This window comes from Pelodiscus sinensis, chromosome 4 (assembly GCF_052426305.1).
Source record: "Pelodiscus sinensis isolate ZL-2025 chromosome 4, ASM5242630v1, whole genome shotgun sequence".
Classification (NCBI taxonomy): Eukaryota; Metazoa; Chordata; order Testudines; family Trionychidae; genus Pelodiscus; species Pelodiscus sinensis.
The window spans coordinates 43,105,064-43,123,380 of NC_143055.1; the positions used below are offsets into that span (position 1 = coordinate 43,105,064).

Here is an 18,317-nt window from a genome sequence, read left to right on the forward strand (position 1 = left end):
CAGCAAGTGGAGGGAGAAGCAGGAACTGGTGCTGGGGGGGCAGGGAGAGGAAGCCAGCTTAAAAGCCAGTTCCTCTCAGCACCATCTCCATGGTTTGGGGGAGGCAAAGTTGCAGTGGTCCTGGAGCTAGTGTGAGTTCCGGCTTCCACCGCTCCCAGGACCTAATCCCACTATGGCTCTGCAATTTAAATGTACATTTAAAAAGCAGTGCCACAACGGTCCCAGAGCTGATGTGAATCAGGACTGATTAACTCCTCGGGGGGCCCTGGGGCTATTCGATTTTGTGCCCTCAAGCTTTGGGTGGGACCAAAAGGGAAGGATTCAGAGTTCAGGAGAGGGTTGTGGGTTAAGTCAGGGGGTTAAGTGTGAAAGGAGGTGAAGACTCCCATTGGGGGTGCAGCTTCTGGGGTGGGTTTGGGTATGAGGCATTTGGGGTGAAGGAGGGGGATCCAAGCTGGGGCCAAAGGGATTGTAGTGTGGGAATAGACTCAGGTCTGTGGCAGGGAGTTAGGGTGCGGGATGCTGACCTGGAGCAAGTCCCCTTTGGTTGTTCAGGCCCTGTGGATAGAAAGGGAAAGGTTAGCACTGCCCTGTGCTTACCTGCAGGCACTACTCCCCAGAGATGCTTTTGGCTGTGATTCTCAGCTAACTGGACCTTAAAGGGCAGAGTCTGCACATGAGGGAAATATGTAGAGCTTCCCAGTGCTCACAACTCCAGCCCAGGTGAACGAGGGGAAAATGGCAGCACCCAGAGCTACATCCCCCTCCCCGCCAAGGACCTAGGGGCTTTAGTAGCTGCAACGCCAGGCTAAGAGGACCCACGTAAAGATTTTCACTGTTGTCATCCTGGAGTTCTTTTTGCATGATCTTCCTTAGGCCAGGGCCATGGACTGCGGACTCCAAAACCCCTTTCTGCTGCTGTGGAACACATAGTTAGCACTTTGTTTCATAATCATACCCCTTATCTCCAAATATATCACTCCAACCTATATTATTTATTGGTAGTTAGTTTCCCAAGGCTCAATGTCAGTATTAATCTGAAAATCAAATTATAGATGTGTGTTTTTAAAAACAGTTTCTGTTCATGTTCTATTAGTTTTCTATTAGATATTTCATCATAGATCAATTGGTCTGCTCTGTGCTTCAGATATAAGTGTAGAACACACAGGTTTTCCTAAATTGTATTTTGATCATAATTGCCTGTTTGCATTGAGATCAATGTTGGGGATTATTTTATCTTAGTACTTTGAGTTACATAAAGATGTCTCAAATAAAAACTGTCACTTTGGGACTGTGTGTGTAGTAAGCCATAAAGAGAGTGGAAAACACCCCGGTATTCAATTGTTTTACTTCTGTACAAAAGTGAATGAAGTGTTGCACATGATCATATATAGGTTGTTAGATACATGTCCTTTATATTTAGTATTAGAAGATTTATTCAGTGTTGCATGGGTCCTTAACTTTAAATACATTTTGTTTTTCTTCACTTAAATCTTTGTTCTGGCATAGGGCTGGGCATGGGGGAGGAGAGGTGTTCAGTATGCAGGCAACTCTAGGGAAAGAGGACAACCCCCGCTCTCTCTCTCTATAGCAACTTGGAGCCAGGTGAGATGCGCCTGTCCATGGCTGTGCAGCTGCAGTGGCCACTGCCAAGGGAGGGGTATATGTCGGGGGGACAGATAACAAACACACACAAAAAAACAAACTCTCTGAAATATATAGTAGATAGCTGTCCCTTTCTCTACTCCTACCTCCTTCTGGCCCAGTGGAGTTATAGTTGTTCTGGTTCCCATCTTTGACCCTTGCTGCCCCTGTGTGGTTCTGCAGTATAACCCCCTCCTGCCAGACCCCCTCCATTTTCATTTTATGAGAAACAATCAAATTCCATGCACATCCTGTTATGTAGACACAACCAAACCATGAGCTTACTTTATATTAGGAGAAGAGGAAGCTTCATACCAGTTTTGATGGTTCTAGTGCTTACTGTTTAGAAGGAGTTCTTGAACAGTCTTACAGACAGACAGATGCATGTTTCTAAAATACAGGAACATAGAACACTAGAATTGGAAGGGACCTCGAGAGGTAATTGAGTCCAGTCCCATGACCTCACAGCAGGACTAGACCCTGTCCTTGGTCTTTCTCTTGCTTCTAATATGTTTATAGAATGTTTTCTTGTAAACCTTTATGTCTATAGCTCGTTTGCACTCATTTTGTGCTTTGCTTTTCTAATCTTGCCCCGGCATGCCCGTATTGTTTGCTTATATTCATCTTTTGTAATTTGTCCCAGTTTCTACTTTTTATATGGCTCCTTTTTTATTTTGAGATCATGCAAGATCTACTGGTTAAGCCAAGGTGGTCTTTTGCCATACTTTCTATCTTTCCTACGCAGCGGAATAGCTTTTTTTTGGGCCCTTAGTAATGTCCTTTTGAAAAACTGCCAACTCTCTTCAGTTGTTTTTTCCCTTAGTCTTGCTTCCCATGGGACCTTACCTACCAGCTCTCTGAGTTTACTAAAATCTGCCTGAAATCCATTGTCTCTATTTTGCTGTTCTCTCTTCTACCATTCCTTAGCATCCAGAACTCAATGATTTCATGGTCACTTTCTCCCAAGCTGCCTCCCACTTTCAAATTTTTAACGAGTTCCTCCCCATGTGTCAAAATCAAATCTAGTACAGCTTCCTCCCTCATAGCTTTTTCAACCTTCTGAAATAAAAAATTGTCTTCAGTGCAGTCCAAGTACTTATTGGATAGTCTGTGCCCTGCTGTGTTAGTTTCCTAACATATTTTTGGATAGTTGAAGTCCCCCATCACCATCAAATCCTGCACTTTGGATGATATTGTTAGTTGTTTGGAAAAAGCCTCAACTACCTCTTCTACCTGGGTAGGTGGGATGTAGTGGACCCCTACCATGACATTACTCTTGGTTTTTACCTCTTTTAATCTAACCCAGAGTCTCTCAAAACATATGTCTCCTATGTCCTTCTCCACCTCAGTCTAAGTGTGTACGTTTTTAATATACATGGCAACACCTCCTCCCTGTTTATCCTGCCTGTTCTTCCAGAGTAAGCTCTGCCCTTCTATACCAGTATTCCAATCATGTGTATTATCCCACCAATTCTCTGTGATACCAACTATTTCATAGTTGTGTTTATTTATTAGGACTTCAAGTTCTTCATGCTTATTACCCCTACTTCTTGCATTTGTATATAGGCATCTAAGATACTGATTTGATTTTGCCTCCCAGTTCTTTAGTCCCTCCTTTTTCTCTGCTATTATAGCCCATGTTTCCTCCCATTTCTGATCCAACTCCCAGGTCTCTGTTTTTAACTTACCTGTGGGCTTTGGTCACCTGCCTCCATCAAACCTAATATAAAGACCTTCTCACTGGGCTTGCCAATCTGTATCCAAATACAATCTCCCCTTTCTTGAAAGGGGAACCCCATCCCTGCTTAGCAGTCCTTCTTGGAATAGCATCCCGTGGTCATGAAAGTCAAAGCTCTCCTGGTGACACCATCTTTGCAGCCAGATTCACCTCTAGGATGCACCTGTCTCTGCCTGGGCCCCTATCTTTGAGAGGAAGCACTGAAGAGAATACCATCTGCACTCCAAACTCCTTCACCCGTACTTCCAGAGCCCTGTAGTCATTCTTGATCTTCTCAGTGACACCTTGCAGTATCATTAGTGCCAACATGGATGAGTAGCATGGGGTAATAGTCAGAGGGCTGAATAATCTTCGACAGTGCCTCCGCAAAGTCTCAGATGCAGGCCCCTGGCAGGCAGCATACCTTCCGAGATGACATGTCTGGACGACAGATGGGTGCCTCCATCCCCCTCAGAAGAGAGTCTCCAACCACCACTGCCCTATGTTTCCTCCTCACAGTAGTGGCAGCAGATCTCCCAGCTTTGGGGGTACAAGGCTTCTCTTCTTTTGCTGTAGGGGGTGATTCCTTATCCCCCATATCCAGAACAGCGTAACAGTTTCCCAGTACCATGTTAGGAGGGTTGGGAGCAGGAGTGGAGCACTGCCTGCTTCCAGAAATTACCAGCTGCCAGTGTCCTCCGTGAGCCATTTCCTCCTCCACCAGTGGTGTGTCAGCAGTCTTTTGTTGTGGGACAGCTTTGTCAGCCTTGGCTGTCTCCACATAAATTCTTTCCAGGAATTCCTCGTGGATTCGGATGATTTTCAGCCTAGCCACCTCTACCTGTTGCTCTCCCACTGCTTCCTAAGAGATTCCACCAATAGGCACCTTTCACATTGGATGATCCCCCCAGCCTGGATTTCAGTAAGTGGGAATTGCAAGCATGAGTCCCTGCAAAAAAACACCTCTACAGGAGCAGGCGTGTTGTAGGTCTTTCTAACTATAGTAGGCCTCCCTCTGTCAAACTCCCTCTTAAACTCCCCTGTCTGTATCCCCCTATCCACTTCGCTTCCCTGGTCGCTCTGTCTCACCTAAGTCAGGCCTACCCCCTTGATAGCCACACAGGGGAAGGCTGATCCTGAGGTTGATCAGAGGCAATCTAGGGAACAAAGGATCAAACACTAAAACAAAACAAAAAAAATTAAAACTAAGTATCATTATCTATTAGAGCAGGGGTTCCCAACCTGGGGTACGCGTACGTCCAGGGGGTACAAGAAGCTTGTCAATTGGGTACGGGGAATATTTGGTAAATTACTAGATTAATCCTAATTAAAATATTCCAAAAGCAGTAGTGTTAGTAAAAAAAGTGGATTCTATAGTCTAGTATTTATTTCCTTTATATTAAATAGGGGGTATGGGAAGGTTTACTAAAAGCCAAGGAGGTACGGGGATCGAAAAAGGTTGGAACCCCTGTAGTAGAGGATTGTTAAAGAAGATACCTCCAAGGTAGGCATATTTTGTTACTGTCTAGAGACCTATTTTCTTCTGTGTAGTTCCTGCATCAGTTTTCTCCGTTGTGCTTTTCTGAACATGTACCAGAATGTAATGTTCTGAAAGAGTACATAAACTCTTTTTTACTGCATTTGGAAAGTTTTTCTTTTGGGTGTCTGTGCAATAATGATGTTTGCAGGTAAGAAATTAATATTTTTATTCTGGAATCTTACATATTTTGGTTTTGTGGAATTTCTTTTGTCTCTTCTTTTTATCACCTACGTGCATAATTTCTATGAATACACCATACCTTATTATTGTAATACTGTTTGCCTTAAAGCTATAACTAAAGGCTGTGATAGATCAATAGTAAAGTCAGAAAGGAACCGCTTTAAAACCGCTATCATGTTCCCTCTCAGTCTTCTCTTTTCTAAACTAAACAAGCCCAGTTCTTTCAGTCTTCCCTCATAGGTCATGTTTTCTAGACCTTTAATCATTTTTGTTGCTCTTCTCTGGAGCCTCTCCAATTTCTCCACATCTTTCTTGAAATGTGGTACCCAGAACTGGACATAATACTCCAACTGAGGCCTAATCAGTGCAGATTAGAGCAGAAGAATGACTTCTTGTGTCGTTCTCATAACACACCTGTTAGTGCATCCCAACGTCATGTTTGCTTATTTTACAAGTGTCACACTGTTGGCTCATGTTTAACTTGTCATCCACTCTGACCCCTAAATCCCTTTCAGCAGTACTCCTTCCTAAACAATTACTTCCCATTCTGTATGTGTGGAAGTGATTGCTCCATCTAAGTTAAGTACTTTGCATTTGTCCTTATTAAACTTCATCCTGTTTATCTCAGATCATTTCTCTAGTTCGTCCAGATTATTTTGAATTATGACCCTATCCTCCAAAGCAGTTGCAACCTCTCCCAGCTTGGTATCATCTACAAACTTAATAAGTGTACTCTCTATGTTAGTCATTGATGAAGTTATTGAACAGAACCTGTCCCAAAACAGGCCCCTGTGGAACTCCATGATTGCCCTTCCAGTGTGATTTTGAACCGTTAATAACTACTCTCTGAGAATGGTTATTCAGTCAGTTATGCATCCACCTTATAGTAGCCCCATCTAAGTTGTATTTGCCTAGTTTATTGATAAGAAGGTCATGCAAGACCGTATCAAATGCCTTACTAAAGTCTAGGTATATCACATCCACCGCTTCTCCTTTATCCACAAGACTCGTTATCTTGCTCCATTATCTTCCCTGGCACAGAAGTAAAACTAACTGGTCTGTAGTTTCCTGGGCTGTTCTTATTTTCCTCTTTATAGATGGGCGCTATATTTTTCCTTTTCCAGTCTTCTGGAATCTCTCCTGTCTCCCATGATTTTCCAAAGATGATAGCTAGAGACTCAGATACCTCCTCTATCAGCTCCTTGAGTATTTTAGGATGCATTTCATCATGCCCTGGTGACTTGCAGGCATCTAACTTTTCTAAGTGATTTTTAACTTGTTCTTTTTTTTTATTTTATCTTCTAAACCTGCTCCTTTCCCGCTAGTATTCACTATGATAGGCATTCCTTCATCAGACTTCTCGATGAAGACTGAAACAAAGAAGTCATTAAGCATCTCTGCCATTTCCAAGTTTCCTATTACTGTTTCTCCCTCCTCACTGAGCAGTGGGCCCACCCTGTCCTTCGTCTTCCTCTTGCTTCTAATGTATTCATAAAAAGTCTTTTTGTTTCCCTTTATTTCTGTAGCTAGTTTGAGCTCATTTTGTGCCTTTGCCTTTCTAATCTTGCCCCTGCATTCCTGTATTGTTTGCCTATATTCATCCTTTGTAATTTCTCCTACTTCCCATTTTTTTATAGGACTCCTTTATTTTTAGATCATGCAAGATCTCCTGGTTAAGCCAAGGCGGTCTTTTGCCATATTTTCTATCTTTACTATGCAGCAGAATAGCTTGCGTTTGGGCCCTTAACAGTGTTCCTTTGAAAAACTGCCAACTCTCCTCAGTTGTTTTTCCCCTCAATCTTGATTCCCATGGGACCTTACTTATCAGCTCTCTGAGCTTACCAAAATATGAAATCCATTATCTCTGTTTTGCTGTTCTCACTTCTACCCTTCCTTAGAATTGTGAACTCTGTGATTTCATGATCACTTTCACCCAAGCTGCCTTCCACTTTCAAATTCTCAACCAGTTCCTCCCTATTTGTTAAAATCAAATCTAGAACAGCTTCCCCCCGGTAGCTTTTTCACCCTTCTGAAATAAAAAGTTGTCACCAATGCAGTCCAAGTACTTATTGGATAGTCTGTGCCCTTCTGTGTTATTCTCCCAACATATATCTGGATAATTGAAGTCCCCCATCATCACCAAATCTTGGGCTTTGGATGATTTTGTTTGTTGTTTAAAAAAAGCCTCATCCACCTCTTCCCCCTTTTCCTGTGTTCTTCCCCCACTGAAGTGAATAGTGAAGCTCTTGTTGACTTAAATTGTGCCAAATTGAACCTAATGTCAATAGATGCTGATGAGGTAAAAGGGGGGAGAAAGGGAAAACTTATAGCACATATATGGGAAAAGGAATACAGAGCAAAAGAAAAATGGTATTCAAACTTTTTGTTGTGGATAATAATCACTTATTAGTACAGATTGATTAGTTAGATCTCATATGCCTTCATGATGGAGCCAGTTATGGAAAAAACACATACTACTTTTCTTGGGGAGAGTCTACTTCCAAAATAAGTGAAAATTTAGCTGATAAATAGAAAACATTTTTTTCTTTTATGGTTTTAAGATGTGAGGGCAATATTTTGCCGATACTGCAGTTCAACACATTTTTGCTGAGGACAAATATTTATTAATCCTATAAATATAGAATAAGGATTAATCCAGATATGTTACCAACGTATTAGGTGATTTATCAACCTTTAAACTGAACAAGGAAATGGCTTACTAATGTTTTTTAAAACTTTTTTATTGTCCAGTATTGGAAATTTTTTTCTGGAAATTCCTACTTGTGGCATAGTAGAGAAGAGAATCGTATCAGAAAGCTGAGATTTGGAAAGAGTAGGTCAGGGAGTTCCATAATTATAGTAATCAAATGTATCCAAATATCTGGTGCAAAGATTTAAAAGGGAATGCAACTTCAACTATATCAGTTCTTTTTCGACTAATTTAGTAGTAAATTTGGAAATTTTGGAGTTTTCTACATGGGGAAATTTACCGGCATAGTATTAGGGGAATAAATATATGCCCTTCTTTCCTTTCTCTTGTGGTACTGTTGGTCAATATAGGCCTGGTCTACACTAAAAATTTAAGTCAACATAGGAATGTAGCTCAGAAACATGAAAAAAATCTAAACTCATGAGTGACGTAGCTATGCCAATGTAACACCTAATATAGACTTAGGGTACATCTAGACTACATGCCTCTGTCGTCAGAGGCATGTAGATTAGGCTACCAGACATAGGAAAATGAAGCGGCTATTTAAATAATCGCCGCTTCATTTAAATTTACATGGCTGCCGCACTGAGTCGACAAACAGCTGATCAGCTGTTTGTCGGCTCAGCGCAATAGTCTGGACGCGCAGGTGTCAACATCAAAGGTATTTGTCGACCACCCAGGTATTCCTCCTGGGATGAGGTTTACCTGGGTGGTCGACAATACCTTTGATGTCGAAAGCCGCGCGTCCAGACTATCACGCTGAGCCGACAAACAGCTGATCAGCTGTTTGTCGGCTCAGCGTGGCAGCCATGTAAATTTAAATGAAGCAGCGATTATTTAAATCGCCGCTTCATTTTCCTATGTCTGGTAGCCTAATCTACATGCCTCTGACAACAGAGGCATGTAGTCTAGACGTACCCATAGTTAGGCTGATCAGATGTTTCCACTGACCTAGCTACCATCATCTGGGGAAATATTGTTTCTTCACCGGTGGAAAACCCCCTTCCATTGGAGTAGGCTGAGTCTTCACCATGAAGATATGCCAGCATTACTATGATGCTGTAGGTATGCCAATTTACACCTCATAATGTAAATGCAACCTTTAGTGTAGGTTGCTTTTTAACACATAATTATCAGTGTATTCTTTTTCAAGCTGTCTAGCTAGGCTAAGACTCTGTGAGGGTTAAACAGTTCAGCTAGTTTATTTTCTATCTATCTATTTTTGGCTAGACCTCATCATTTTATTTCTTATATGTGTGTGTGTATCATAGATTAAGAGATTCCCAGGACAGAAGGGAATTTTAGTCTTATCTTAGTCTTATCTTCTGTATAACAGAGCCTAGAACTTCTCTAAAATAATTCCTAGAGAATATCTAAAAAAAATCCAATCTTGAGTTGAGAAATTGCCACAACCTTTGCTAAGTTGTTTCTATGGTTAATTACTCTTGCCTTTAAAAATCTGACTTATTTCGAGTTCGAATTTGTCTTAACTTCAACTTCTAGTCATTGGATTGTGTTACACCTTTCTCTGCTAGACTGAGGAGCCCATTATTAAATACTTGTTCCCTGTGCAGATACTTATGGACCTTAATCAAGTCGCTCCTTAACTGTCTCTTTGTTAGACTCAAAAAGCTAAATTCTATTTAGCTTAGAATGCGTATTTTCTAATCATTTATTGATCCTAATTGCTCTTCTCTGAACCCTCTCAAATTTACCAACATTCTTCTTGAATTGGGGGCACCAGAACTGGACACAGTGTTTCACCATTAGTTTCAGCACTGCCCAAATATAGAGGTAAAGTAACTTCTCTACTCCTAAGTGAGAATCTTATTTCTGCACCCCACAGTTGTATTAGGTTCATGTCATTACCATCCCATAATGCGCTCATCTACTCCCTTTCCCCCCCTTGCTTGAGAACAACAGGAAACATTCTTTTCGTGCCCTTTTTTGGCCCTGGTTGCCCAAGTAGATACAATAGCAGCATAAGTAGCATTCACCTACCCGTTGAATCCTATTGTACATCAAAGCATTTTGAAGTTAATGTCTACCTTGGTGCGCCTAATAGTGGAATGTGTCAAGAGCCTATCCATTACACTCCAGGCCACTTTCATTGCACTTTGTGAATGACTTTCCCCTGCCCCAAAGGGCAAGGACACCCAAATCTGACCTGCTCTGACAGCAGAGAAGTGTATGGCAATTGCCCTGTGGACGCTTGCAATGCCAGACAGCTACCGGTTAATTGGAAATCAATTCGGAGTGGGAAAATCAGCAGTGTGTGAGGGAGGTATTGTTATACAAGTAGCCAAAGCAATCAATACCATTCTTCTATGGAGGGTAGTGACTATCAGAAATGTGGATGCCACAGTGGAAGGACTTTGCCACGATGAGGTTCCCTAAGGCGATAGATGGAACGCATATTCCCATCTTGGTACTCAATCACTTTGACAAGGAGTACATAAACTGTAAGGGGTACTTCTCCATGGTGCTGCAGGCACTGGTCGTTCACAAGGGCCGTTTCGATGACATCAATGTGGGATGGTTGAGAAAGGTGCATGACACATTCATCTTTAGGAACTCTTGCCTTTTCAGAAAGCTGCAAGCTGGAACTTTTTTCCCAAACTGGAATGTTAGAATTGGAAAGGTGAAAATTCCAATAGTGATCCTTGGTAACCAAGGTTCCCTCTGAGCTGCATGGTAGCACAGCCTTGCAGCTGCTTAATGCTTAGCTGCATGGCTGGGAGAGGGGCATGTCTCCCTCAGCAGCATCTCTTTGCTGAGGACAGAGCAGTGAGTCTCTCCCAGCCAGTAGTGGTCCCTGCTCAGTCCTCAGCAGGGAGCTGCTCACTTTGAGAAACACTGGTGTTGACCAAGCCTAAGGCAGTATTTACATAAGAATTCTACAGGTTCGACCTCCTTGGGACCTGAGCTGTCCCAGACCAGGGAGTTTTCTGGACCAGGGGAGGTCAGCACTTCCCTGCTGGCTGCCCTGCTCCTGGACTCCTCTCCCTCAGGTTCCCTGCGCTGCTGCTGGCCCCGCTAAAGAGTCCCACATTTGTGAGTTTCAACCTGTACCAGTATAGCTTATTCCTATACAGAAGGGAGATAAATTGTACAGTTATAAAGACTCCCTAGGACATATACTGATATAACCAGATTGCAAAAATCATGCCCCTTATTGAGCTAGTTATACTAGTACAAAATCTGTCTGTAGATTAGCTCTTACCCAAGCCACCACTTTTTTCTGGAAGTGCACTACATATTCTTAAAGTATTGTCCATGTTAAATATTTTTAAAGGGATATATTTAGTTTACAAGTCTGGTTTTGAATTTTAATGGAAGAATATAATGAATTACAGGTTATTTTAAAATTTGTTTACTTAACTCACTCTAATCTAGTTCACCTTTCACTTCTCTAAATGTACCCAGATGAAATATAACTACATGGTCCCAGGACAATCTAAGGCTTCCTACTGAACAGGAGAATATCAGATCAATCTGTCAATTCTCCCTCAGCAAACAAAATATGTTTATCTCATACCACACTTTGCTGTACAGAGTCTTATTCTTTGGCAATATTTGAAGCTGAGTTTTTATTTAAATGAAAAGCCAAAACACCTAGAACTGCCACATGGATAACTACCCTATCAAATTATTCTAATTATCCTTTGGGACTGAATAACCTAGTTTATCAAAAATAGGCCACAGAAGGAATTTTATATTACAGAGATTACAGAATATGGTTATAATGTCCTTTGAGATTTTTTAAAATGCTTAAACTATTCTCCTGGTGGCCAAATTATGTTTAATTCAAGTTCTACATATTCTCACCCATCTCCATTGCCTCCAAAATGCTGGCAAAAAGGATTTACCTGAGGCAGTCCAAAACAAAGTTGATGCAACAAATAACAGATGGAAGATATGCAAACACAATTTAGTGAATAGTAATTGCTGCAAACACTGTCAGCAATCTATGGTTTTTCAATTGATAAACTAAGACATAATTTTTCATAGTTTACAGAATATTATTTCACTTAGTCTATAAAATGCACCAAGTTAATCCAAATATCCAAGAAATGCTACCAAGCATTCGCTTTGCTTTTCCAGTCTATTTAATCATATCATCAGCTTCCTTAATTATTAGAAATAGAACTATTTGAATATACATAATTATAGTTTTATATATTCAGTGTTTTGTTCTCTCTCCCTTTGATGCAAATAACTCTTTTTTTGAGCATTAGACTGGACTTGAACTTTTCCCAAACAGTTGACAAAAGTAATTTTTTAAGTGCTTACACAAAAAGGGATAATTGTACCATTACCATATTCCTTGATTGGCTTATTAGACTTACATGTGGAATTTTCTGATTTGTATGATCTCCAGCTCAACTGATTAGGCAACTTCAGTCATTGAAGTTTGTATTAATCAGTCTGAAGAACATAAATAAAATACTTGACAATATTTTTTAAATGATGATGAAATAATCCATTTTAGAATGAATAATTGATGATTTTCCAGTATTTTTCCTATAGTATCTAATGCTATGTAATTGCTTCTTTATGTATTTTTATGGTGGTGATTATAAAAAGTCATTGAGCACTAAAAGGGTAAATCTTTCATCTGAGAAGAAAATGTACTTTCAGCAACAATACTTCATTATTCATAGGAAGGAACTGGAGCATGAAGCAGTTTGTCAAGTTTAAAATGCTTTCCTCAATACAATGCACCTTCAGAGAGTAAAATAATGAAGCATTTATTAACAAACGTCGGCTTCACTAAGGTCTTTTCCCTTTCTTTCCCCTTCCTCCAATGTGTTTTCAGATTAGTTCTCTCCTCTGTGTCAGACTACTTTGCAGCCATGTTTACTAATGATGTAAGAGAAGCAAGACAGGAAGAAATCAAGATGGAAGGTGTAGAGCCAAATGCACTGTGGGCTTTGGTTCAGTATGCATATACAGGTAATAAAAATGAAGAAAAGGAGGGTAACATTTCTCTAATATTTTGTCCATAAGTGAACATCATATTCCATTATTAGAGTTCAGATATTTGATAAAAATGGTGTACCATACAATTCAACTGCTTATTTATTAAAACTACTATTAGTGTCATTACCTAAAGCAACTCAATAGGATGTAGTCTCTCTAATTAGTCTACAAATGCTAAAATATAAGAGGCATCCTGACTGGCAAAAGGAAAAAAATTTCATAATTTTTGCACTGTATTATGAAAATTATTCACTTTTAATTTTTGGGTTGTGTGGTAAGAATGTTATTGGCTCAATCGATGTTCCATTGTATGTTCTACAAATCACTGTGTATTGATTATGAATTTTTTTCTGGTTTGATAAAAGTGTATTCTCTCTCGCTCTCTTAGTCTGTCAAAAATCTTTAGTTGTTGTTCAGAGAAAATCTGTTAGAATTACAGTAAATATTCTTTCATAAATAATGAGCACACTTCTTTTAATATTGTTAGGTCGCCTTGAATTAAAAGAAGATAATATTGAGTGCCTGTTATCGACAGCTTGCCTTCTGCAGCTTTCTCAGGTTGTGGAAGCCTGCTGTAAGTTCTTAATGAAACAGCTTCACCCATCCAACTGCCTTGGAATCCGCTCTTTTGCTGATGCACAGGGTTGCACTGACTTGCACAAAGTGGCTCACAATTTCACCATGGTATGTCTTTATTTGTAGCATCATCCATTAATTGATTTTTCTGTAGCAAGGAACATATAGAATACTAAGAGGTGAGGCCTGTTGTTGATGGGGCAAAGGCATTTTGCATATATTACATTTATAGGAAAGCTCAAGAAATTAAATATATGTAATATAATTTTTATTTGTGTGCTTTCAAAAAGGAAGTAAAAGAACAGTTTTAAATTTGTAGAATTTCAACTTCAAGCATTATTCATTTTATTGAATAATTACCATATGTTGTACATTTGAATCAGAAACCTGTAAAGCTTCCATTACTCTTTCTTTATCTCATTTGAATTATTTTGTGATTTGTAACAGTAAAAATTTTCTTTACACTAAAATGACAGCTGATTAGGCGACTTGATTTTAATGTAGTTAACAAATATTTTTTGTGAATTCTAATCGTAATAGTCATGACTTTTTTCCGATGAAAACAAATTATTTAAACCTTTCTCCCAGCATATTCGGGTGTAAAAAGTAGTGCATTCGGCTAATTTAAGTGGCAGGATTGTTTATACAAAATTTGGTATCTGTTAGGGATGTAATATTGTAGTCGATTAACTGATAAGCAAAAGCTTATGAGTTAATGCTATAGACTACATGCATTTCCCCCCATCCCTTGCCAGTAAATTTTTTAGCAGGCTGGTCAGCAGCCTGGCTCAGTCCTGCTTCGTTCCAGGTCCGGGAGGTCAGCCCCCTGCCCTACGTCTTCCCCCGACAGGAGCTGCTGCCACCCTGCACTGCTGCCTCTGTATCAGAGGCAGCAGCCTGTGGCAACAGGCAGCTGGTCCGTGAGTGGAGTTGGTTTTTAAACTGGCTCCCCTCGCAGACCATCTCTCCCGCCTGTCACCCCATGTTGCTGCCTCTGATACAGAGGCAGCAGCGCAGAGTGATGGGGCTCCTTGGGAGTTAAGTTGGAGCACACTGACTGCTGGCCCCACCTCCAGGGACTGTAGAATAGTTGAGTAACCAATAAGAATTCATAAGGTAAATCAACTATTCAGTTAACCACTATTTAACGTCACTGCTGTCTGTAGGCAATCATGAAGTATGACTTTATTTTGCACAAATCCACAAACTCTTCAAAATATATAGTAGACTTGCTTTAATGAGGTAAATGTTGATTCACTCCAAAGAGCCATTATTATTATCAGAGCTATTTAAATACTCTAATATTAATTACCTCTTTTTATGTTGGTAGTGTTCCATTTAGTCAGAAAAAAATTAATATGGTAAAATCTTTTAAAAAAAAGACTGTGACTAGAGAAACAGGGTGGGTGAGCTAATTATTGGCACATCTTTTGTTGATGAGAAAAATTGATCCAATAAAATCTATCCTCTCATCTACCTTGTTGTTCAAAATTTACTATCAGAGATTAGAATCAAAGTACCCCAGCATTCTTGGTATGTATGTAATTTAGTTCCCTTTCAGGTGGGTAGATCATTGATGCAATTAATAATGCATACATACTAAAGTGTATCAACACGTGAATAAATAGTGTATATTATATATACTAAAGAAAAAATGTAATTGGTTAAGTATGGATTGAGGACAGACCATTTATAAAACAATCAAATGAGATAAAAGAACAGAATAAGAGAGACACATGATTATGAAAAATAGTATACTTAATTGCAAGAGATGGAGAAATCATTGTATGTTATGATTTTAAAAGTTGCACAAAAGTGAACTCCTTATTTCCTCTTTGCCCAAATAGTTCCCCCTCTGAATCCCCTCCTTTCCTCCCCCCCCCAAAAAAAATCCTAGTTGTGGTACTGTCTAGTCATGGTCTTTACAAATTTACTAGTGGAATCAGAAGGTAAACAAAGTATTATTTGATGCATTTTAAAATATTAGTTTTAAGAAGGTGTACTTCCATCTGGTCTTATTATTTTTCCAGCAACTGTTGATTGTTGTCTCACTTCTCAAAAGTGACACAGCATCTTTTATAGAATCATTGAATTATAGAATACTAGAACTGGAAGAAATGTTGAGAGATCATCAATTCCAATCCCCTGCACTAATGGCAGGATTTAACGTAAACTTCCGATAATCCGGCACCTTTATGACCCGGGGGGTGCCGGATTATCAGATATGCCGGACTATCAGAAGGGGGGGCTATGACGGGGGTGGGGTGGGGTGGGAGAGTTGCGGGAAGCGGGAGGCAGAGCAGCTCATAGCCCCCCCTTCCGATAGTCCGGATATGCCTCAGGTGTCCCCGATTCAGCCGCTGCTGGTCAGTTTCAGCAGCGGCTGAATCGGGGACGCCTGCGGCAGAGCAGCTGGGGTGCTGCCGGGTTGGTCTGGTAGTGCCGCCCCCTCGGTGCAGTGAGACCAATCCGGCAGCACCCCAGCTGCTCTTGGGGATGCCTGGGACAGAGCTGCTCTGCCCCAGGAGTCCCTATTCAGCTGCTGCTGAAACTGACCAGTGGCTGATTCCGGGAAGCCTGGGGCAGAGCAGCTGGGGTGCTGCTGGTTTGGTCCTGTAGCGCTGCCCCTCGGCACTGCGGGACCAACCCGGGAGTACTCCGGCTGCTCTGCTCCAGGCATCCCCAATAGCAGCTGGAGTGCTGCTGAGTTGGTCCCGCAGACCCGAGGGGTGGCACTACGGGACCAACCCAGCAGCACCCCAGCTGCTCTGGCTCCCCCTTCGCCGATACAGCTGCTAGTCAATTTCAGCAGTGGCTCAATCGGGGAAGCCGGGCGCAGAGCAGCTCCAATTGTTCGGCTGCCCTGAGCACTTCCAGGTTCCTGATGGTGCCTGACCGTCCGGAGTGCCGGAGCATTGGATGCCAGACTAATGGAGTTTTACTGTACTACTTTTAGTAAGAAGTTGTTCAATTCATAGGAAAACAGTTTTGTACTTTTAGGCCATTGTTTACTTTAGTGGCGCTTAAAGCTTTGGCATGAATCAAATTTAAATTAGCAGGATTTTAAAAAGCTTCTTTTCAAAACTAATAAGTTTTGCTAAATAGATTCTTCCCAAGGCCTTTTTAATGTTATTTAGTTCCAATTGCGACATGAAATTGAATTTTAGTAATAATGAATAATACTGAAACAGTTCCTTTTATTTTGAAACTAATGTTACTGTGGAAATGGAAGAGAAATGTATGGTCCAATTGAATCGTCAATTAAAATAAATCCCAAAGTAATTTCAATAATTTAAAAGCAATTTGAAAGAAGAAAAATGTTTAACTCTAATAAATACTGTCATTTGATACTTATTCCATTAAAATATTAAAGCATAAGAGTTAAACATACCTATACATCTGTAAATTCCATTTGTTTGTTAAAATCTATGAATTATTCATACGTCACAAATGATCATGCATTATACTGAAATTATTTCAACTGGAGAAGTTTTCATTGGTTTTGCCTTACTGTTTTGCCTTTCTTAAAGGCACTTGAGATTTGAGGTAAATTAATAGTATAAAATATTTATGTATTAATTTCAGTATATATATTTTCTTAGTTTGCTACAACTTTTTCTTTTCTAGACTGATAAAGCAGTTTGCCTTGCAGATAATTTCATTGCAGTTAAAGCAGCTAGTTAGTTTTAATGCTGTCATATTGAAAAACTGTATGAAACCATGAGTATTTTGATAAGCACCTAAATACTTTTTTTTTAATTTAAAACAGTGCTTCACTTTCAGATGAAATGGACATTTTCTCAAAATAAAATCCATTGGTGAATAATCTGTGGGCCCACTAATAGACTTTTTTTTAGTCCATGTGTTGAGTCCTGCGTAAACCTAAACTGCACCGCAGGCTGCAAACAAATGGGCTGTGGGCCCCATGGACCACGTGTTGAGTAGCTCTGCATTATGCAATTATGCAAGACCCTAGAGTACATACCTGATATGACCTATGGTTTACTATGCATAGTTATCTTACCAACTCTGAAGCCACTACCATCTGAAAAGAGCACTTATGTACAGTCATCTAGAGTGGAGAACATACAAGGACATATTAAAAAATGAAGGTTACTCACCTTGTGCAGTAACTGAAGTTCAAGATGTGTCCCCCTGTGGCTGTTCTCCTACATGCCCCCTCCCCTCTACTTCAGAATCTGAAGCACACACTGTGATAGAGAGGGACCTAAGAGTTCTGAGTCACACACAATACTTCCAACACCAGTGTTATGCGAGATAAGCACCGTGAGTGTACACCATATGGGCACTGCTGCAAAACTCTCCAACTGAACGTTGAGGGACACATCATCACCTGGAATGGAGCACCCATAGGGATGCACATTTTGAAGAACTTCAGTTACACAATTTGTTGGGGAGAAGTCAGCATGTTTTCTGCAAAGGGAAATCATGTCTGACTAATCGACTAGAGTTCTTTGAGGGTATCAACAAGCATGTGGACAAGGGGGATCCAGTGGATATAATGTACTTAAATTTCCAGAAAGCCTTTGACAAGGTCCCTCACCAAAGGCTCTTAAATAAAATAAGTTGTCATAGGATAAGAAGAAAGGTCCTCTCATGGATTGATAACTGGTTAAACAATAAGAAACAAAGGGTAGGAATAAATAGTCAGATTTCTGAATGAAGAAAGGTAACTAGCGGTATCCCCCAAGGGTCTGTATGGGGACCAATCCTATTCAACCTTTTATACATGATCTGGAGAAAGGGGTAAATAGTGAGGTCACAAAATTTTCAGATGATACTAAACTGCTCAAAATAGTTAAGACCAAAGCAGACTATAAAGATCTTCAAAAAGATCTCACCAAACTAAGTGATTGGTCAGCAAAATGGCAAATGAAATTTAATGTTGATAAATGTAAAGTAATGCATATTGGAAAAAATAAGCCCTACTATCCATACAAAATGGT

General features: G+C 40.3%; 1 protein-coding gene across 9 annotated transcripts in view; it reads left to right on the top strand.

Moving 5' to 3' along the window:
• KLHL5 (kelch like family member 5) overlaps positions 1–18,317 on the top strand; it is a 154,929-nt gene that overhangs the window by 53,945 nt on the left and 82,667 nt on the right. For all 9 annotated transcript variants that reach the window (XM_075930569.2, XM_075930567.2, XM_025187964.3 and 6 more), the window contains 2 exons: positions 12,611–12,747; positions 13,262–13,458. In XM_075930569.2, coding sequence (XP_075786684.2) covers positions 12,611–12,747; positions 13,262–13,458 — 334 coding nt within the window. The remainder of the gene's footprint in view (positions 1–12,610; positions 12,748–13,261; positions 13,459–18,317) is intronic.